Source organism: Alternaria metachromatica (assembly GCF_023757995.1).
Source record: "Alternaria metachromatica strain BMP 0045 chromosome Unknown scaffold_13, whole genome shotgun sequence".
Classification (NCBI taxonomy): Eukaryota; Fungi; Ascomycota; class Dothideomycetes; order Pleosporales; family Pleosporaceae; genus Alternaria; species Alternaria metachromatica.
In genome coordinates, this window is record NW_026055504.1 from 384,753 (window position 1) to 407,743 (window position 22,991).

General features: G+C 36.9%; 3 protein-coding genes across 3 annotated transcripts; 2 read left to right on the forward strand and 1 right to left on the reverse strand.

Annotated features, from left to right (window-relative positions):
• Positions 1-3,836: 3,836 nt before the first annotated feature.
• On the forward strand, positions 3,837-5,360 carry J4E83_006159 (uncharacterized protein; the record flags this gene model as incomplete). The annotated part of the gene is made up of 4 exons (XM_049333074.1): positions 3,837-3,941; positions 3,991-4,126; positions 4,181-4,856; positions 4,910-5,360. 4 exons carry the CDS (start codon positions 3,837-3,839, stop codon positions 5,358-5,360), a joined length of 1,368 nt encoding a protein of 455 aa, XP_049187764.1.
• A 165-nt stretch (positions 5,361-5,525) lies between these two features.
• On the reverse strand, positions 5,526-6,167 carry J4E83_006160 (uncharacterized protein; the record flags this gene model as incomplete). The annotated part of the gene is made up of 1 exon (XM_049333075.1): positions 5,526-6,167. One exon carries the CDS (start codon positions 6,165-6,167, stop codon positions 5,526-5,528), a length of 642 nt encoding a protein of 213 aa, XP_049187765.1.
• Positions 6,168-9,238: 3,071 nt separating this feature from the next.
• J4E83_006161 (uncharacterized protein) lies at positions 9,239-10,056 on the forward strand (the record flags this gene model as incomplete). The annotated part of the gene is made up of 2 exons (XM_049333076.1): positions 9,239-9,303; positions 9,351-10,056. The coding sequence occupies 2 exons, from the start codon at positions 9,239-9,241 to the stop codon at positions 10,054-10,056; spliced, it is 771 nt and encodes a 256-aa protein (XP_049187766.1).
• Between the last annotated feature and the right edge of the window lie 12,935 nt (positions 10,057-22,991).

Consider the following 22,991-nt stretch of genomic DNA (forward strand, 5'->3'; position numbering starts at 1 on the left):
GACTTCGGCACGCGTTTTGCTCGTACAGAACATGACTCTAGTGATAAGAATATCGTAAAGCCAGGCGCGGGCTTGTACATTTGACATCCTTCTTAGCCCCATCATCATTGCGGTAAATGGTTTTGGAAAATCGTCGCCCATGTAAACGAAACTTCGCATTTTGGTAATGAGAAACGGATGTTGGTTTTGCACGGAAAGATCGAGCGACATGATGTCTTATATACGATTTTGGGAAGCGTTGACCGAGACATAATTGGTTATCAGACTGTGGTAAAGCATACCGGCCGGCCTAGTCGTCAGGGTTTGACTGATCGATATGCGTATTTTGAATTGACAAAGACCAAACGTCATGTTGCGACAACGGGTCCACCGTGCTCTGGAATGCGGTGCAGTAGCGGATCAAACTCGTATTGAAAACTCTACCACGACGCGAAGAGGTAACTAAAGTGAGTCAAGGCGCTTGATCGTCGTGATCACGTTGCGATATGGCCACGAGGCACATGCGTCAAAGTGGAGATCCCATGTGACAGCCTGGAGAGCTCCAGCGGCAACCTGCATGTGTCGGTTCGTAGCAGTTTTGTCAAATTAGCTTTTCGGATATGCAGTGATAGATGCGTGACCGGAGATGCGGCTCGTAGTGAAGTGTCGTGAAGCTCACGTGTCATTGATTACTTAGATTCCCTTCTGAGATATGCCATCTTCATGGAAGGGAGACAATGCCCATTCATGACAGCATCGGTATTTTGATGCTTTCTTCTGATCCGAGAGAAATTTGGATGGGAGGAAAAGAGGAAAGTAGGAGGCCGGTTTCTATGTCATTGTAAAATGCATCAGCCACATGAGAGTATGGGCTTTCGGCACATGACTTCGGTATATGCTCGAAACTACCGGCGAAGCTCGAGCTTTGTCGATCGTGAAGAACGGCTGCTTGCGATTTTGCTCGCCAAACACGTGAAGATAGTCACCACTAGGACAAGTGGGAACCCAGAGTCGAGGCGAGACGGCCAGCGTTACTGAAGAGGTTGGCAGTCTTGGTATAATCTTTCACTCGCGTTGATAGGGAGTCTCTTTTGCCGGTGGTAGGAGTAAGTACACATGTGGTGTAGAGGCAGCTGAATGTTGAAGTTTTGATCCCTAATTGCGGTCACATATAGACATGGAGTCTCGAAAAAGGGTGGCCTATGAGAGCTGCAAGACCAAAGGGGTTGAAAAATCAATTGGATGACTCTCGATTAGGAAGTACCAATGGCAACTCCTTGCAGTGTGGTCGATAATGCCCTTGCATATAGAAACGGCTTTGGCTAGTCACCCGAGAGTAGTGGTCGTTTTCGTCAAGCCCACGTTGTGATCGTCGGCCCCTGGCAGATGCCGATGCGTGATGCCGGTGACTGACCGTTTGGTACAGGCAACCGAGAGATCGACCCGCGTAGATCCGAGGGTGGTAAACGAAGACCACGCGAGTGAATTACCTACGTTTGCGTAAAGGCAATTGCCGATGCCTGCGTTGGCCGCATGTCGTCACGCGTGGCTATGGAGATACAAAGTTTGGTTACCGAAACGTTGGCTCGTTGCAGAGGGCGCGGCCCGAAAGTGACAGCTGGAGCTGACTTGCGGCTGAGCAGAGTGGGGACTCAGCTTGTATGACCTTCTCGATAGTAGGTTGCCTGAGTGTCATAGGTTGTGGGAGCTGTAAGGATTGTTCTCCTGAATTTGCAGCACTCGATGGTTTCGCTGGTCTTTGCTACGTGGAGATCGTCGACCTCGCGTAACTGGACGACGACACGTGCACGGAAGATGCCATCTGCTAACGCGTTAGTCAATCGTAAGGGTGCCACTGCGCTGGATCGTGAAGAAACCTTTGGATGTGCAGTCGGGATGCGCCTAGTATACGCAATCCCAAAGATTTGCGCCATCATGGCTGGAACAGAAAAGCAAAATCGCAGGGTCCCGCGCTCGTGATCTGGGGATTACGACGTCGGACCGACAACGAGCCAGCGAAACCTGATGCGCGCCACACATCATTCGCAAAGTATCGTGATCCTGAGGGATGCGCACGCGTGTTTTGCTTGAATCGAGGAAGACGCTGCGAGTCAAATCTCATGCCATCACTAAATTGCCCCACTAATACCGACTCGGATAGTGACGATTCTCACGAAGAAAGGGGACATTGGACGCGATAGCGACGGAGTTTCACGCAATCGCATGGGTATGTTTCGAGCGTGCATCAGGTATACCTTGTAGGGCTGAGGTATCAGCCGGGATACGTTTTGCAGCCATGTCATGGAACGTCGACGAATTCGAGAACTTTTCCCGTGGCAATGCTGTTGAGTAACACTGGTGCACAAAATTTCTCACACCAATCAATGACCGCAAGAGACATGATGCTTCGGGCGCGGCTGAAAGATTTCGGGGGTATAGCTCCTAGATCATTTCGATTTTTCCGGATGCTCGACATGATTGAGGGCTTCGCTTCTTAGCTCAGAGACGGCGAGATTGGAACCGTACCAGGAAGTTGCTGATGCTCAACAAAACGGCTGGGTTCAAGGCTACCACAGACCTTGGGTATGCTAAAGAATACGTGCCACACCTTGCTGCGACACAGTGGTTTGGAACGTCAGCCGAAAAAATGGCCGTTTCCAGGCCGTCAAGTTCCTGCACTCCGCAGTCTCTCCCGTCAGTGACACTGAGACCAGCGTCCAAATGACATGTGAATAAAAGCGGCACGTTCGTATGCAGCTCTGATGATGAGTAGTAAGACGAATGTCGTGAAACACATGGAAAGGCTGTATTCCTGCCTCGCGTATCGCGAATACCGCATCGGTCTCCACAAGTCGATCGTCGACGTTGTGAGAGTCAGTGAACATGATCTTCGAAAAGCAAATGGGCCCCCATGTGATTTTTCTGAGCCGCGAAGAGTGCAGCGGTAGCGGTCGAAGCTCGGCGGCGGTTGAGCGGACGCGAGGTGGAGCAAACGGCATGCACGCGTGCTAGTGGCGTACGTACGCCAAGCTGTTTACCTGTGCGCAAAATCGCTCGTCTGTGGCGTTGCGGAACGAACCACCATCTTTGGTCAACCTTCCGGAGTCGCGAAGGCTTCAATACACACGGAAGCAAACACGCTATGGCAGGGTATGCAGTTGGATGGCAATGATCGGAGAATTCTCACATGAGTTTCGTATGTTCTGTGCTAACCAGGCAGACAGATAAGGTTGCTGGTAGCCAGGGTGCACACGAAGGACGTGTCTCCTTTCCTGGACCTCATGAGCGACCTGCATATTAGGCGAAGTCCACTTAGCGTCGACAGACCACTGTTCCTGAAAAGTATAGCCTCCGTCGTCGGTAGCGTCTGCCCTGCGAAGCGTCAGCAAGGGCCCACTTCGACTGGTCTGGGGCAACACCTCCATTCGCCCTGGGTTTCAGCCGACCCATTGGTTGTATTCAATAATCATGGAATCTAGTGCAAGTCCTTCCGTGCATATGCCAGGGATCATCTCTACGGCGAGACATACACCTCTGGTACGGAAGATGCATGACCCTCGAAGAGCGGCACTAGAGGCGGTCCAGCCCCACTGTATACCTCAATCTGCACTTGCCGTCCACCATGCCCAATGGTTAAATGTACCTGCAGTTATTCCCTTCCCTTATGGTCTCATATAGAGCAGGCCCCGGAAACTAAGCGACTGGGCCTGGCATTCTTGACAGCTCTTGATGTTCCCCGACCTCCCACGGAGTTTATAGTAAGGGTCTGAACCGGTCCATCGCAGTCTTTTCCATTCCGCCTCACACTTCCTGGCCGTTCGATCGTACACGAAGGTCGTGTGCGAGTACGAAGAAGGATGAGGCCCCTTCATTTGCTTTTCCCATTGCTGGCATGGGTACAGCTGGTAGTCGCTCAGGAATCGGCTCTACTGGCAGTGATTGAGCAACTTCCTCAATGCGCGGTATGTTCAAACGGAGCAATATCCCCAGCATTTACTGACTGTTTTCCAGCAAGTGTGTCTTGCCACTGCAGTTGCCCAATCGCCAGTACAGCATACAGACCAGGCCTCCGTATGTGCAGATGCCAAACTGCAAGGCGAGGTAGAGGCATGTGTAATGAAGTCCTGCACACTGAGACAGAGTTTGAGTGAGTGCTCCAGGCTATGTCAGCATGCTCACTGTTGCTGATTGCGATTCTTAGCAACCAAAAACGTTACCACAACAAGTTGTCACGCTCCAATCCGTTACTCCGGCGATTCAATTCGTGTATCCAACTTGATTCTTTCGATCGTCACCGCCGTTTGTGCGCTCTCCAGGATCATATACAAAGCCGTTTTCTCCGTCGGTGAACTTGGCTACGACGACTACAGTGTCTTAGCCGCACTAATAGCTGGTGTTCCGTCTGTGGTCATCATCGATAGGGCTATTGTTCCAAACGGTCTAGGACGAGATGTATGGACCGTCAGCTTCCAACAAATCACCGACTTCGTCAGATATCTTTACGCTCTGGAAGTCCTCTATTTCATTCAGGTCGCGCTTCTGAAGCTTACGCTCTTATTCTTCTTCCTGCGAATATTTCCGAAACCCAGCATCAGGCGACTACTATGGGCAACCATTGCCTTCAACTGCCTCAACGGTCTTGCCTTCACGTTGGTGGCTATCTTCCAATGCCGACCGATCTCTTTTTACTGGACCAAATGGGATGGAGAAGGATCCGGCCAATGTATCGACATCAATGGGTTAGCGTGGACAAATGCCATCATCAGCATAGTCTTGGACATCTGGATGCTCGCTTTACCCTTGTATGAGGTGTTCCACCTGCAGCTCTCCTGGCGCAAGAAGCTTAGCGTCGCTGTTATGTTCTGCGTCGGTACATTGTAAGTTTTGCTTCCAACGGTCTACCGACGATAATTACTGACTCAAACCTCAGTGTGACCATCATTTCAATCCTTCGTCTATCCTCTCTCGTCAACTTCGCGGCCTCATCCAATCCAACATGGGACCAAGCGGATGTTATCAATTGGTCTAACATCGAGATCAATGTCGGCATTATCTGCGCCTGCCTGCCTGCGCTACGCGTCATACTCGTACACTTGTTCCCCAAGATCCTCGGCACAACCAAAGCCACCGAACGACCTTACTACGCATACGGTAGCCAAAGTCATGGCATGAAGAAGGGCGGCAGTGCGCTGGCCAGTGGTCCAGGACGATCGGCCGTCTCGAACGGCGCGCGAGACCCAAACGCTATCACATACACCAAGACCTTCGAAATACGGCATGCAGATCATGATGAGCAATCACTTGTGCAAATGGAGATGGACCAGTTTGGACCACATAAGCCGAAAAATACGAGTAGCAGCACTAGCATTTCGAGTTTCTAGATACCACTTATTAAAGATACCCTAATTTTCATCTCAACGCCCAGCAGTGCGGCTTTCCCTACACACTCGGAATGTGATGCGTAGAGCGGCACCTGTTGACTTCGGTATTTTATTACCATTTAAGCAGATGCGGTCTCCTCCGTGTTGTAACGGCCGCTATATGTTTCAGATACCGTACTTCTTCAGATCCTCTGCAGAGTCGGAGTAATGGACCGTGAACTCCTTGCCCTCCTTGACATCTCGAACGGTCTTGAACACCATCTGCTCCAGCTGCTGATCCCAATGCCTCCTGACGTTTGAGTTGCTTTCGTGATTGAACATGGATCCAGTCAAAAGAACCATTCCAATTGGACCAAATGAAGCCTCACCCTTGAATGAATTAGAGTTCACGCAACCCATGAGTGTATCTAGGAGCCGGTTGTGGGCGTTGTCTCCTCTTTCCTTCGTAAACCGCATTTCGTTAGGTCGCGCGTTATGCAAGAGCAAGATAGCTTCCAGGGCCTCCTTGGGTAAGAGGAGGAAGATCAGCGGCACAAAATCGGGGTGTGGCATAATCAGGACGGGTGACTCCTGCAGAACGATCTCGCCAGCTTTGATGTCGCGGGTTGCAACGACACCGCGGCCTTTGCCTTCGATGGAGACTATCTTGTAAGGCGCTCCAGTCGGTGATCGCATGAAAGCGCTAGGGTTCTCGCCGCCGGCTGCGTACTCCTCCCACGCGCGACTAATGCTCCGGTATGTGGCTTTTTTCATTTCTTCTGATGGAATTAACATCTCATCAAGTTTGCCACGCAGCTTGGACGGCATGGGTCGTTTTTGATGTGTCTGTAACGCCTCATGTGGTGCAGGGGCGTCGGTGAAGCATTGGTCCAGTATGTCCCTCTTGGGACCCGTGAGGCGATATGGTTCGAGAACTTCTGAGTCGCTCATCTCGATCGTAGAGAATTTGAATTGATAAGAAGAAGAATCACACAGAGGCGTTGGCCCACGATTATGTACCGGGTACGCAGTGTTTATTAGAAAAGACGGCATCCATGGATCGCTGCGCGTCCATCCCTGTGGCTCGGCCCAAGTGGGGTTAGTTCCTTGGCGCAGGGTCTATCACAAAGGAGTCGCATCCATGGATCCTTTTGTTCATCAAAGTGGTTGCAATACTCCCTAACGACGCTTCCGTTAGCAGTAGACAGTGAATCTTTGTTTCCCTAACTGTGGTTACAAGTTTGCAACCCGCAACCACAATCGTCAAAGACACGTCCCTCGCGGCGATCGAGACTCATTGTATCGCCCCGAGGTCCTCTTCGCCATGCTTCCGCCACCGGGTCTGCCATCGCCCTTTGGGTGTATTCGGCAAAGTTGAATCCCAAGGTTGTCAGAGTCGTCTTACAGTGTATGGTACCGGGAAGGCTGGCATTGCGGGCAGAATATAAGGGCAGTTGCAGTGGGCGGGGGGTTGAGCCGATGCACACAGCCACTGTCATCTGCACCTCGGGCGGTTAACGCAGCTGTACCATTTCTGCCTTGCCCCTACTCATGTCGAAGGAGATAACGAGCGGATACAGCTACTTCCCTTGGAACGAACTGAAAACTTCCTGCCCACAGTGATACCTGCGGCATCCGTCAACAGCCTGCTGCTGCATTACAATACGCAGCAGCTTGCGCGATCCAATCTGTGGCCCCGCACAGGTCCCCCACACGTCCGACAGCTCTCAGCAACCGCAACCTACGAGGTGTTGGTGGACAGAAGCCGACGTTCCTCTCTTCCAAGGCATGATTGGTCTTTGAGTTGAAGGGATCATGCGCCTCCTACACGCTAGGACTCTTGAGTTCGAAGTCTTCCACGATGATCAAATCCCGCAATACGTAATACTTTCCCACACTTGGGGAGACGAAGAGGTCAGCTACCAGGAAATGCGCTTCCTGCAACAATACAACGCTTTGCCAGCCGAACTAGAGGAAGACATAATCTTCGTAGCCGCGATGAAGATGTCGGTTGGATTGGACATTCTATTGGACAGTAGGGCGATCGAGAGTCGTACTGGTTACAGCAAAATTCAGGAAACGGCTAACATCGCAAGGGAGAAGGGAATGGACTATTTCTGGATAGACACTTGTTGTATTGATAAGAGCAGCAGCGCGGAGCTGCAGGAGGCAATCAATTCCATGTACCGATGGTACCAGCATTCAAGCTTTTGTGCTGTACACCTGGAGGGTGTTGACATCACGCATTATAAAAGTTGGGGGGAGATGATTGACCTTGCCACGATATTGCAACCCTGCAAATGGATCACTAGAGGTTGGACCTTACAGGAGCTTATCGCACCAAGAAACCTCGCATTCTACGATGGAAATTTCACTTGCATCGAAGCCTGGAGAATGTATAATGGGTTAGAAAGAGCTACCGGGGTCTCAGAATACGTATTGAGGACCGGGGATTTGAGCCGGTCGTCTGTCGCTCAAAAGATGTCATGGGCGGCTACTCGCAAGACGACTCGAATCGAAGACCGCGCGTATAGTTTGATGGGCTTATTCGGAGTTCAAATTCCGATGTTGTATGGCGAGGGTGAAAATGCGTTCAGTCGATTGCAAGAAGAAATCATCAGAACTACTCCTGACGACTCGATCTTTGCCTGGAGAGCGACCTGGGGGTTGACTTCTAGCTATTGCGGATTACTAGCAAAGTCGCCAGATGTGTTCGAACAATCGCAGAGCGTTGATCGAGGCCGCAGTACGTTTGCTATGTCGAATATGGGTCTTAAGATTGATGCGCCATTATCTCTGGAAATCGTCAGTCCGGAGCAACTTCGCAACTGGCGTGTGCCAGGACATAAGGGCAGCGACCCTATTCGCTTGCTTCTACTAGATGCAGAATAATATGGGAGATCGATCGGTTTGTTTGTCCGAAGACTCGAAGCCAATTTCTACGCTAGAGTTGCACCAAACATATTCGAACATTCAAAGATGTCAAAGCTGAAGCTCGAGACACTCTATTTCGAAGATCCGCCGCGAATCCCAAGGAATCTCATGAGCTGTGCAATGTACTGCTTCCATTTTGAGTTCGATCAATCAGAATACTCGATTTCAAGCGCACGACCTCGGGGACTATGGGATCAAGACCGCCAAGAACTCTCCATCGAGATTGCGCCTGGTGGAAACGATTTTTCCACCTACAACACCTTTTATGGTATGGTCTGGATGACTTGCCACAAACCCGGCTTCACACTTCCATTCTCGATATTTATCGCATACCATGTTGTAACCGGACGATTGTGGACTAAGCTGTTGAGCTCCGATTATACCCCGCGCGAGATTGAATGGCACACTGCAATCTCAGATATGGAGATTTCTAGACGGTATGAAGAGTCCAATTCCCCAGATACATCGCAAGAGCTGCAACTTCCTTGTGGAGTTCTTGTCGAGATCAACATTCGTGCGGGCTTGCGTCGAGGCTTGATTTCATACATTGTCCGTATATCCTGAAATAGGGACTCTTTCCACAGCTGGTTGGCTCGCTGCGAATCTCCTCACCTTATGGTTCTCATATGCCCGGTTATTTGGCGATCCTGGTCAGCAATATGGATGTCCAATTCAGCCAGCGTATCTGCCGTAACCGACTGCCATTGGACCGAACGCAGTACCTCAAACCTCTGGATAGCACACGTCGCGAAGACTGCTTTATATGCAATCTGGCATGTTATTTGGAGATCGTGGCCGGAGACGCGGATGATGCCACCACCCGCTGTCAGGTACAACACGTGCCCGGGCTAATGCGGTCATGACGCAACGCAGCCTGGCTTCTAGAAGACCGTCTCAATTCCGGAAGGCCTTGCAATTTCAGTTTTCTGATCCCCCATTGCCGTCGCTCAAGATACCGCTTCGATATGTCCATACTTCTGCCGCTTTACGTGTACCCAAGCGCGGGCGCCTGGGAACCGCTGTACACAGCGTAGGCACATCCATCTCGAGCGTCGTTACATACTAACAAAACCCTAGAGCAAAAGCGCACAAGAATGTGGACTTTAACGTCATCATCAACCCCTGCTCCGGCCCTTGCATGGGATCACTCCCCGATCAAGTGTACCTAGACGAAGTCCCAAAACTCCGAGCCTACCCAAACATTCGCACATTGGGATATGTTGCAACAGACTACGCAGACAAGCCTATCGAAAGCTTATTGGCAGAAATCAACACCTACGCACGTTGGCCCAAAGTGACAAATATTACCAAGATGCGCGTTGATGGAATCTTCTTGGACGAGACACCAAGTACTTTCGATGAAGACGATTACGAATACTTAAAGACAGCAAATCAAGCGATCAAGAACAACACAGCATTCAGCGATCGCTTCATAGCTCACAACCCCGGTCTGATACCCACGTCCATCCTCACCTCGCCCACAGTGCTCCAAGAATCCTACCTCAATCTCACGGATCTTACCGTCGTATTCGAAGAGACTTTCGATAAGTGGCTGGATAGAGACGTCATGGTGCCATTGCAAGGACACAAGATTCGGCGTTCGAAACTGGCTGTCATACTGCATTCTTTGCCGAATCTGACTGGAGAAGTGCTGGAGTTCATGGTGCAGCAGGTAGAGAACACGGCGGATTGGGTCTTCTTGACGGATAGTGCGGACGACTATTATCACACCTTTAGTGCGATGTTTGGAGATCTGGTGAAGGCGGTTGATGGAAGTAGTTGAGTGGGGTAGAGTGACTCAAATTCACGACGCCAGGGATGGCGGGAATTCGTGTCACCTTTCACTTTGCTGTATACACGCATCCAAAATGTAAAGAAAGAAGCAGCTTCTAAGACTACGTATACTTCTGCATTAACGTCTCTTAAAACGTTTTGCTAAAGCCTAGTTCTATTCTTTTATAGTACTTAGAACTCTTTTTTATTAGCTCTATTACTTAACTAAACTACTACTTAGTAGCTTAGAATTATATAATAGTAAAATCTCTACTTATTATTTATTATTAATTTTATATAATATTAGAGCTAAGCTATAAAGTAAAAAATATATATTTTTATAAATTTAATAAAGCTAACTATAAATAAAAAGAAACTTATATCTACTATAATACTACTATATTTAATATATTATTAATAGTGCCTTATATCTAATTTTATAGACTTTATTTAGTAAAAAGATATTAAAAAACGCCTAGCTTTAAAGTTATTCTAGAACTACTAGAAAATTTTAAGATTTTAATATATTTAGTATATATTACTATTAGTACTAAAGCTTTTAACTAATAATATATTACTTTTAAAGTCTTACTAAGAAGAGAAACTTTATATTAAGTAACGCCTATATTAGTATATTAACGCCTTACTATATTTAATCTTTAGCTATTAATATAATATAACTTAAGCTAAGAAAGATAACTACTTTCTTAGTTCTTAAGAGTAACTATAATAGTAAAATACTAATATAGCTACTATTTATTTAATAGTATTATTATACTAGAAGTAAGCTTTAAATACTTTATATTGCAGAATGTACCTCTAGATACTTCTTAAGAGCATAGCACGTAATTATACTAGCATAGATTAAGATAAGCTCTTAGAAGCTTTGCTACTTAAGAGAGCTTTCTAAGTAAGCTTATAATATAATAATTTATCTTCTATTTATTTCTATGCTTCTAGACGTAATAGTTATAAGCCTAGCGCTTTAAGAAGATAATATAGTTCTATATTTATATACTTAAGACGCAAGGCGTTTAATAGAGTATAGTAATACTAATTCTATTACTAATTTTTACGCTTCTATAAAAGCACTACTCTATTACTTATAATAAGTAACTCTATAATAATTTCTATAAAAGCTTTTACGCTTACTAACTTAGCGTATTAGCCTAAGTAGTTTACCTAGTTTAAATTCTATACTCTAAGTAGAGAAATTTAGGCTAATATTAACTTTAATACTAAAATAGCTACTTCTATCTAGATAAGCGTTCTAACTGCTTTAGAGCTAGTAGTAATTATATAGAACGCTTTAGTTAATAAGCTTTACGCTAATAAGTATAACTTATCTATTATAAAGTATAAGGTATAAGCAATAGAATAGTAGTTAAAGAGTACTTGTATTAGGTATCTTTAGAACTAAGTTAATTAGACTATTAGCCTAAAGCTTCTAGCTTCTACTATACTCTCTATCTCTATAAAGAAAAAGGCTATATTATAAGTACTTATTAAATATCTTAAGTCTACGCTTTCTCTAGAAGAGAACTATACTAAGAATCTTATACACTTATAGTATAGAGTATACCTCTAGAAAGCGTAATAAGAACATGTTAACGCTAAGCGCTAGCAATAGAAATACCTTTATGTTCTAGCCTAAGCTAAAGTATATAAACTTACTAAAGTTAATAATATGCTTACTATCTAGAACTATTTAGAAGTAATTAGCGTTAGGCTTACTCTAGAATAGAGGCGCTCTATATAGCAGAACCTTATTAAAGCTCTTACTATTAGTAGAACTTAGGTTACTCTTAAATAAGTATTAAAGATTTTTACTACGCTAATCTAAGAGCATACTGCTTGCTCTAATAGTAGAGGTAGTGTATTTACTATTATAGAAGCACTATAACAAGCTTCTAATAATAATAACTTATTCTAAAAGCCTAAGAAGAATTACCTATATAGATAGTACTATAAGTAGTCTACTACTATATATAAGCGTTTAGAAACAGCGCTTATAAGTAAACCTCTAAAGCTTTCTAATAAAGCTAAAGCTAAAATTACTACTAAGCTTAGAGACTTAAAGTATAATAGCCTGTAGAGAGCTCTTAACAAGAAGAGATAGACTACTCTATAGTAAGTATAGATTAAGAGCCTAAACTCTATTTACCTAGAGTTAATTTAGGCAATGCTTATTAACTCTACTCTTATTATAAGTTAGCTAAGTATTAGTAGTATATACTTTACTATAGATTTTAACGTCTACCTACTCTCTATAAGCACTATCTTAGATAATAAAGTAGTAGTATATCTTATTAATAATATATCTCTACTTAAGCTAAAGACCTTTGTAAGAGTATATAAATTCTATACTATAGAAGTAGAAAGCTTTTTCTTCTAGGTACTTAGATATAGTATATAAAGAATTAGAAACGCTTTAACTAGAAAAAGAGAACTATATATAAAGAACTTTATTCTAATAAGCGTAGCGCTTATAGAGAGTTTCTATATTAATATTATCTTAGAAGCAGCTTTTAATAAAGCTAGACTATAGTACCTAGAGTTAGACTTAACGCTTTGTATAGAAATGCTTACTAACAACTTTATACTAGTAAAGCTTAAGAGAAAGTATAAGCTTACGTTTATTAAATATAATTTTTTAAAGTTTTACCTAACTATAATAAGTATAACTAATAACTAGCGCTTATAATAATTCTAGAGAAGCCTTTCTTAGTCTAATATAGAGAAGCTTTAGTATGTAAAAGTAGGCTACCTAGGTCTAGAAGTACTCTAAGCTCTTGTTAAGAATACGCGCAATATACGTATTAAGAGAATAAGCTAAAGTAAGTATAAGCATTGCGCTGTTACTTATGTAAGGCAGCGCATCTCTAGGTAACTACGTAAGAAAGCTCTAAGACCTTATTAGAGAATCTTATAGAATCTTTTTAACTTTTCTACTAGTTGTAATAGAGAGCTCTAGATTATAGTACTTAAAGATAATTATAGTAGTAAGATCTATTAATATACTCTCTAAGCTAAAACGCTTATAGAGATTATAAGAGTCTTTTATAACTTTATAAGCTTTCTTATAGCTTAGTATAAGCTTAATATCTATATTATTATCTAAGATAATAATATTATAACGCTGTCTTAGAGAGGTAAGTTACGCTTTAAGATATAGGCTAAAGAGTAGAGTATTATTATAGAGCGCACTTTTATCTACATCTATAAACTAAATAGAGAAGTAGAGAGAGTAGGTTAGAAGATAATTACTAAGTCTATTAAGATAAGAGTTAGTGCAAATCTCTCTAAAAAGCTCTAGCTAGATATTATAGAAGTAGCAACCTAGCTATATAATATAAGCCTATTACATGCTTATAATCTTTTAGTATCTAACACTATACTTAACGTATAGTGTATAGAGTATAGTAAGAAGGTCTATGCTATTATAGCTAATCTTTACCTAAATTAAAGTACTATCTACGCCTATAGCTATAGAGCTTACCTACTTAATAGAGAGTAAGTAGCTAGATAAGATAAGCATAACTTTAAAGTTATACTAAGAGGCTATATTAGATACCTAGTAGAATATAGAGCGTTTAATATTTATAGAATATAGGTTCTAAAGCTTAATTAAATAATTATAATAAGAAACGTAAGCTTTAATAAAAAGCTTTTCTATAAAAGCAGCGCTAAAGGTAGCTAGAAGTACTTAGTAGAAGAGCTTATATATATTATTAATCTTCTATATAAGAATAAGCTATATAACGTAGAAGAAGCGTATAAAGATATCTTTAACTAACTCTGCGCTATAGTAAGTAAAGCGCAAGACTAGTATACTTCTAAAGACTTTATCTAGAAGCTAGAGAGTAGTATATTATAGCTTACTATTAAATAGGCTAGCTAGCCTAATTAATAAGTAGTACATAATACATCTTCTATATAGGTAGAAAGCTTAGCTAGCTAACTACTAGAAATCTATGTAGACTTTTAAGAGTATATAGGCTTATTTACTCTAGAATAAATACTAGAGCCTAGAGTATACTAGACTATAAGGTCTAGTTAGAAGTATAATAGCAGCGCCTAAAAAGTGCACTAAACTAGAGAAGAGCGCCTACTAGTACTAAGTAATAAATAGCTTTCTAATATAGAGAGCTTTTATTAGAATAAAGTATATAGTGCTTATTAGAATAGAGTGCCTCTAAGTATACTATATTTCTACGTACGCTCTACGTTTAGAACTTCTCTAGAATAAGGTAAAATAGAACTACTATCTACTTCTAGACTAATACGCTAGAGGCGTAATTATAGAGAACTAATATAATTAAGCTCTAGAATTAGAGAGTAACGTAAAGGCCTAGAAGTAGAAGAACTAGAAGTTTATACGCTGTATAATCTATAGAATAGTATATAAGATAATAACCTTCTAAATAGTCTTCTCTAATACTTATATAGAGTAGAAGAAGACTAGAAAGAGCTTATAATAGTTTACTTAATTATAGTAGCTATAATCTTAAGTAATATACTTCTATAGAAGTATAAGCTATCTAAACGCGTATACTGTAATTAACTACTACAGCTTCTAAAGAAGTATAAGAATCTTAGTAATTATCTATATAGTAAGCTTTTCTATAAAGCCTATAAGAAAAAGATTAATACACTTTATAGAGTAGGTACCTAGAAGAAGATTAAGCGCTTCTTAGTATAAGAGCGCCTACTTCTACTAAAGTAAGTATTTGTATATAAGGTTAATTAGAATAGCTACTTTATTAAGTGCAAAGCTTACGTAGTAGTAAGAGAAGATCTATAAGTAATTAATTCTATATACTCTATGTATGCAGTAACACTTACCTTACGCTCTTTTAGAATAGTAATAGTAATAGTAGCTAAGTTTAATCTAGAAATTCTCTAGTTTAATGTTGTAGAAGTATTTCTTTATACGCACTAAGAGCACTAGCTAGTTATAGTATATAATATACTAGATAGCTTTAAGAAGCCTAGTAAGTGTGTAAAGCTTAAGCGTACTCTCTATAGACTAAAGAACTCTCTACTACTCTAGTATAAAGAGCTTTTACGTATAGTAAAGAAAGTAAGTCTTATTACTTCTAAAGAAGAGCTTTATCTCTTCTTTAATAAATAAAAAAAGATTCTTCTACTCTTCTATGTTAATAATATACTACTTATATATTACTATACTACTTATTAAGAAGCTTTACAAGTTGCTAATATAATAAAAGTAGTATATAACTTAGAAGAGAAAGGCCTAGTTAAATAGTTTCTAGAAGTAAGAGTATTGCGTAATTACGCTGCTTATACTATAACGCTTATATATAACAAGTATTTAGATAAGCTTGCTAAGAAGTTTAACTTAGAAAGCACTTCTTTAAGCCTTGCTACACTACTTCTAAGCTAAGAGCTTATAAAGTTAATAGATAAAGTAGATAAGAAGGTAGTTAAAGACTACTAAGAGCGTGTTAGATTACTACTCTATATAGCTATTATACTATAGTCTAATATAGCATATACTACCTTAAAGCTTTTATACTTTTTTATAAACCTAAGCAAAGAGTATATTAAAGTAGTTAACTAAGTAATTATATACTTATATAAGACTCGCTATTAGGCTATTTACTATAGAGTATACTCTAGAGTAGAGCTTATAATTTGCGGTAACGCTTCTTTTATAGATAACCTAGAGACTAGGCGCTCTTTATAGAGCTACCTTATTATACTCTTTAGAGGTGCTATTATTTAGAAAGTAGTATAATAGATAACTATAATAACTTTAACTATAGAAGTAGAGCTTCTTACTTTTAAGTATATTAGTAAAGAAGTAATAGCTCTTAAGAGGCTGTTTTAGAAGCTTACGCTTACCTTAGAAGTAGTATAGATAATTTTCTATAATAACTAGCAGACTATATACTTAGTAGTTAGCGCTAATAAGTGTATAATAATACGCCTTAGATATATTAATATCTAAAATATATAGCTAAGGCAAGAGCATGCTAAAAGGTCTTTTAGAGTTAAGTACCTAGAGACTAAGAGTATGCTAGCTAATAGGCTTACTAAAAATCTATTAGTTTAGTAATTTACCTGCTTTAAGAAGTAGTTAAATATAAAGAATATTAAATTATTAGTAGTATTATAAAGCTTATAAGGCATAAAAGAGTTTTTAGCTACTTTTCTTAGAGAGTAGTAGAAAGTATATTTTAAGCGTAGCCTCTCTTATAGACTTATAGAAAACTACTTATTAGAAAAGGCTTTTATTAAAGTACACGCTCTAAAGAGCGTAGCAAGACAAGAAAGCGTATATCTAGAACTATAATTAGAGTAACGCTTCTTTAGTTATCTAAGCGTAAAGTTAGAAAAGTACTACTAGTTATTAATAGTATTCTTGTAAGCTTAGAGATACTTAAACTCTAAAGTAAAGAACTAAGAGAGTATAACTTTTTCTATAGACGTAAATACGTAACTAAGCTTAGTAGTAATACTCTTATAGATAACTATAATAGTATTATTAGTAATAGTCTTAGAAGATGCTCTTCTATTGTTATTATTAGAGAGCGCTGCACTATTATCTATAGTCTTATTATAGTTAACCTACTTAACTACTAGATAAAGTTCTATAAAGCTTGTTAGCACTAAAAAGTTAGAGCACTAGAATAAAACTTACTAGAAGAGCGCTACTTAGAAGTAGAAGCGTTATTAGTCTTATTATTAAGGTTAGATTAAGACTACTTAATACTAGAAGTATTCTTAGACTTATTAGCGTTACGCTCTACCTTTAAGGTATTAAAGCTCTACTTCTTACTACGCCTTTAGATTATATAGCTATGCTTAAGGTACTACTTAAAAGTAGTGTTATAGTTATAGATAAGCTTATAAAAGTAAGAGTTCTTAATATTAAGTAGATAACTAGTCTTTAGGTTCTACTCTATAGTGTAAAACTAATTAACTATACGCTTAGTAACCTTCTCTATATACTTAGGTCTAAAAAAAGGTTAGTAAAGCTTCTTAAGCTTAAAAAAGAGTATATATATACGTTATTACATTTATAATTACTAATAGCACTAGTAAAGCAGCGCTTAGACTTCTTACTCTTATTAATACTTACGTAGTTTTTGCAAAGAGAGTTAGTAGCCTTTCTAGTACTTATAGACTAGAAGTATTAGAGGTACACTATCTTATAGAGCTTACTAGTAGTAATAAAAATAAGCTTCTTAGAGCTGCGCTTACGTATAGACTTAGTTACTAAAGCTTTATTATTCTTATTATTAGAATCTTTATTAAGCGTATACTTCTTACTATTATACTTTTTATTATTATACTTGTTAGAAGAATTAGTAATATCTAAACTATTAGACTAGACAAAGAGCTCTAGATTAAAGAGAGAGCTCTTTATACTACTTATAATAATAAAAGAACACTACTTCTTCTTAAGAGTAGAGCTAGAGAAAAGTAAAGCGTTATAAATAGTGCTACTCTCTTAAGAAATAGAGAGCTTATCTAAGGCTTTAGCGGAAAGCTTAGAAGTGTTAGAAGAGATAGTAGTAAGATTTTTAGAAGTAGAGCTCTTAGAACCTAAAGAATCTAGAAATAGAATATTAGAATAAGTATTACTAGTAGCTAAAGAACTAGAAACTATAATAGTAACCTTAGAAGGCTACTTATAGAAATTACTAGAAAGCTTCTAAGAGAGCGCAGTAACGTTAGAATTGTAGTTAGTATACTCTTTCTAGGTAGTCTTACTAGCCTGCTTATTATTATACTTTTCTATTACGCTAATAGAATTAGCAGACTACTGCGCTTAGCAGATTACTTTCTCTAGAACTATCTCTTAACAGAGCTTAATAGCTCTTAGAAGTAGAATCTTAAGACATTCTTACTTAGCACGCTACTTATTAATAAAGCGCTTATTCTTAGACTTAAGGCGCTTAGTTTTAGTAATTACCTTAGCTTCTAAATTCTTATTGCTACGCTCTAAGTTACGCTTAACTTACTTATTACGCTTATAACATAAACGCTGCTTATTTTCTATAGCTTAACTAGTAATATAATACTTATAAGTAATCTAGTTATAACGCTCTTACTCTACTTTATTCTTAGCTTTAAGGTTATAAGCATACTACTTATTAGCGTACTTCTAGACAGCGCGCTTATTATAACGTAAAATATTATTAGTCTACTCTTAAGTAACTACATTACTATACTTAGTAAATAGATTAGATTTCTTAGAAGCGTAAGTTAGAGTAGCAAATAAGTTATAGACAGAAGTAGAAGTACTTATAGAACTAGAGCTCTACTTCTTACTAGAAGAACTACGCTTAGAAGAGCCTCTAGAAATACTATAGAGCTTATTTAAGCGCTTACAATTCTCTACCTTAAAGAGAGTAGCTAGGTGCTTAAAGAAGTTAGAGGTGTTAAAGCTTAATAGCTTAGCCTTTAACGCGCTTACGTAACTAAAGCTTAAAGAAGTTATCTTAGAGGCGCTTATAGAGCTAGAACTAGACTACTTATTCTTAGAAGAGTAGCTATTCTTATACTTATACTTATTTTTATTTAATATAATACTACAGAGCTTAGAGATAGATATAGAGAGGTATACTTAGTTTAATTAGTATAATAGAGTATACTGCTAGAGTTAGTAAGCGTACTAATAAAAATTAGAAATACTTACTCTTGTTTTAGATAAGAGGTAGAGAGCGTTTAGCTAATTAAATAATTTTTAGTAATATTATAATTAGCGCGCGTACGCTAAGTAAGCTCTTAGCGCTACATACGCTCTAATAAGTACGTAATTAGCGTTCTTAGCTATAATAAGAGAGCTTATTATAACTACGCAGCCTACTTTTACAGGCTACTTAGAAGGTGTATTATAGAATATACTTCTAGATACTTCTTAAGAGTATAGTATGTAATTATACTAGTATAGATTAAGATAAGCTCTTAGAAGCTTTGCTACTTAAGAGAGCTTTCTAAGTAAGCTTGTAATATAATAATTTATCTTCTATTTATTTCTATACTTCTAGACGCGACACTTTATTTTCTTTAGTTTATTTATTATTACTTTAGCTAAGAATTTTAATAAATACCTTACGCTAGTATATAATAGCTACTTTTATCTTTATAAGTAAAGCTATTTATAGCTTAATTTTATATATAAAGTTATAAGTATAAATAGCGTAAATAATTAATAGATTACTCTAGATAGAAAGAGTAATACTAGTAATATAATAACTATTTTATTACTTTTTTTAGAGTAAGTATAGCTTATAAAAAAACTTTTATATATTACTAGTAAGTTACTTAAAAGCTTAGCTATAATAGAAAACTATAAAAAGTTTTAGTCTAGGTTTATATATTAGAAGCCTTTATAGTAGTAGTATAATAATCTTAATAGTATTAATAGTATTAATAGTAGTAATAGTCTTAGTAGTCTTAAAATATAATATAAAATATATAAAGTAGGCCTTAAAAGCTCTAATAATAGCCTTTATAATAGCTTTAATAATAGTTTATATAATAATTACTAGAATAGTCTAACTAAGAGCTTTTTTTTTAGTAGTAGTTTTAAAGTAGTTTATAAAAGCTTTAATAAGTAATATAGTATAAAAATATAATTAATATAAGTATAGAAAAAAGTAATATAACTAGTAATAAGATTAGCTTTAGACTTACTAACGCTAAAAGAACTTATAAAAAAGGTATTAGTAATATAGTTAAGAGCTTATTTAGTATATATATTAGTATAGCTTTTATTAAATAAGTAACTACTAATTAATATAGAATATAAGAGATAGTAGAGTAATAGTATATTATCTAGTAAAGATAGATAAATTATTACCTTCTAAGTAATAATTCTCTAAATCTACTTATACTTGCGCTAAGTTAAGTTATATAACGTTATCTAACTATCTAGAATATAGGTTTCTAATAATATCTCTCTTCTTAGCTCTAATTCTTTAAAGTTAGATAGAATAAGTTATTCTAGACTAAGGTAAGCTATCTTATAAATTATTATTATCTAGTAATTAAGGCGTATATTAGTAGATATAAAATACACTATCTTATAAGAAAGTTATTTTTTAGACTTACTTTTACCTTTACCTAGTAATTTTCTTACTTACTACTAAAATAAGTAATAATAGAATATTATAGTAAATACTACTACTTATACTAGTAGCTAGCGTCTTAGTAGTATTATATTAAGATTTTTTAAATTTCTTAATTATTACTTCTATACTAACTAATAATAATTAGGTAAGTACTTCTAATCTTAATATTTTCTACTAGTAGCCTAAATAGCCTATAATAGTCTATTATAAGCTATTATAGAGTATTATAAGTTACTAAGATATAACTAAGCTAATATAATACTAGTAGATAACTATCTATATTATACTATTTATTTTACTTATATTTGCGCTTACTCTTAATAACTCTATCTTATCTAGCCTCTAGAAGACCTATCTAAGGCTATTATAGCCTAGAATAGCTTACTATAGACTTTACTAATATTTTAAATACTTTTATAAAATATAGTAAGTAGGCTATAAACCTTTATTACTACTATATTATATTTTTTTCTACTAGTAGCGTTAAGTACTTTAGAAAAGTTAGCTATTACTTTATCTACCTACTAAATAAGAAAAAGATTCTAAAATATACTAAGTATATTAGTTTTTTAAGTAGCTAGTTCTATATTATAAATAGTAAGATCTACTATTAGTCTAAGTACCTTAAGTGCTAGATTCTTAACTAAGATTACTATATAGTAAGTTATAATACTCTATAATAGGCTATTATAACCTATACTAACCTATTATATAGTTTTCTTAAGTAGAATTAAGTAATAGTTACTTTAATTATACTATTAGTAATCTTCTATAAAAGATTAATTAAGATACTATTACTATCTATAACTATAATCTACTCTATTAAGTTAATAATTAGAGTGCCTAAATTATACTTTCTACTAATACTAATAGTACTAAGGTTCTAGCTCTAGCCTAGTAGATTAAATCTATTTATAATTATACTACTTAAGAGATTTAGAGCTTTACTAATAAACTTCTAAAAATAGCTATAACTTTTAAGAAGATTATTAAGAAGTAAGTAGCTATTCTAAGCTATTATAAGCTATTCTAACTTCTAATAAATAATATTATCTTTATATAAAGAAGCTCTTTCTTTATAATAGTAAAACTTATTATTATTAGTTTACTACGTCTTTAGTTTACCTCTTTACTTCTAGTTACTTTAAAAAGTTAGTTTTAGCTTCTAATTAAGTTTACGTAGCTAAGTAAAAGTACACCTTTAATAATATAATAGAGAATAGTTCTAAGAAAGTAAGTCTTCTTTATACTAGGCTATTATAGGCTATTCTAACTTATAATAGTATATAGTTATTAATTTTAAGAAAGTTTAGCTTAAGAAGATTATATTAAATAAAGCTACTAAAATCTATACTCTTAAGAATAGTAGAGTTAATACTATCTAAAGTTAAAAGAGCGTCTTTACTAAGAAAATTAAGGTAGCTAACGTAATCTATAATAATACTAAAAATAGGTAGAATACTTTATAATAGGCTATTCTAGGTTATTCTAGTAGTATATAGCTTAATTTTAGAGTATTAGATACTAGTTTAGATATTTAGTAGTAAATCTAGTAGAAAAGTAGCCTTTAAGTATAATATTTAGAACTCTTAGCTTATCTTAGGTTATTCTAACCTATAATAGACTTTAATAGCTTATCTTCTAGCGTATACCTAGCTTAGTAAGAATTACTAAAGTTTTATAAAATTTATCTTCTAAGTAACTTATAAAAATATAATATTTTATCTTAAAGTCTAAGATCTATAGAAAACTAATAGAGTAAAGCCTTATAATATAGAATAGGTTATAATAACTTATAATAAGTAGTATATAATTATTATAAGAATAGCTAAGGTAAGCTATTAGGCTATAGTACTATTAAATACTATATTAAAAAACCTAAATTAGAAAAAAACTAGTAAAAGTATACTTAGTTTTATTTTCTAAGTATTATCTTAACTTATTCTCTTTCTTTTTTAGAAAGCTATTTATAGCTTTACTTAGGTTTTTTTTTTTTAAACTAATATTAGAGCTATATACTCTTATTATTCTAAAACTTCTATAGCGCCTCTACGCTAATCTCTAGTTCTAGTTTTTAAAAGTTTTTCTTATTAGAGTAGCCTTACTATTTAATAAAATACTTCTACTAATTATTCTTATTATACCTTTAATCTAAGATTTAGTTAATATTATATACGTTATTACTAAATCTACGTATAGTATTAACACTCTATATTAGTAAGTATAATAATTATCTAGTTAGCTTATATAGTTCTAGAAGTAATATATAAAAAACTAGATAGACTACTTTTAGTTTAAGTATATTAATCTTAAACGTAGATAGACTAATCTAGGCTATTATACGCCTAGAGCCTATATACTTCTAATCTAGCTTCTTTTTTAGCTTAGTAAAATATATATACTAATTAAAGATTAAAACTTAATTCTCTACCTTAAATAAAAAAAGTATTTTCTTCTTATTAGTATATACTTTCTAATAGGTATTAGCTATAATAATCTTTTTCTTACACTTAGCTTATAAGCTAAGTACTTTTATAGTAGTAAAGAGCTTTATAAAGCTTTCTCTATTACTCTAGACTATACTAGACTAGTTTACCTCTCTTAGGTTTATACTATAATAGACTTAAAAGAAAGTTATACTAGTAGTTATATAAATACTATTATTATACGTAAATTCTCTAATAGATATTTATAGAGTCTAGTTATTCTATTCTAGCGTATAGTAATACTATAGATACTATTCTAGTGTTTAGTTCTACTACTTAGTTTAACTATCTATCTAGAAGTAGAATATAGATATAAGAACTTTTCTAGAGTTTAAATAGTATTAAAAAGT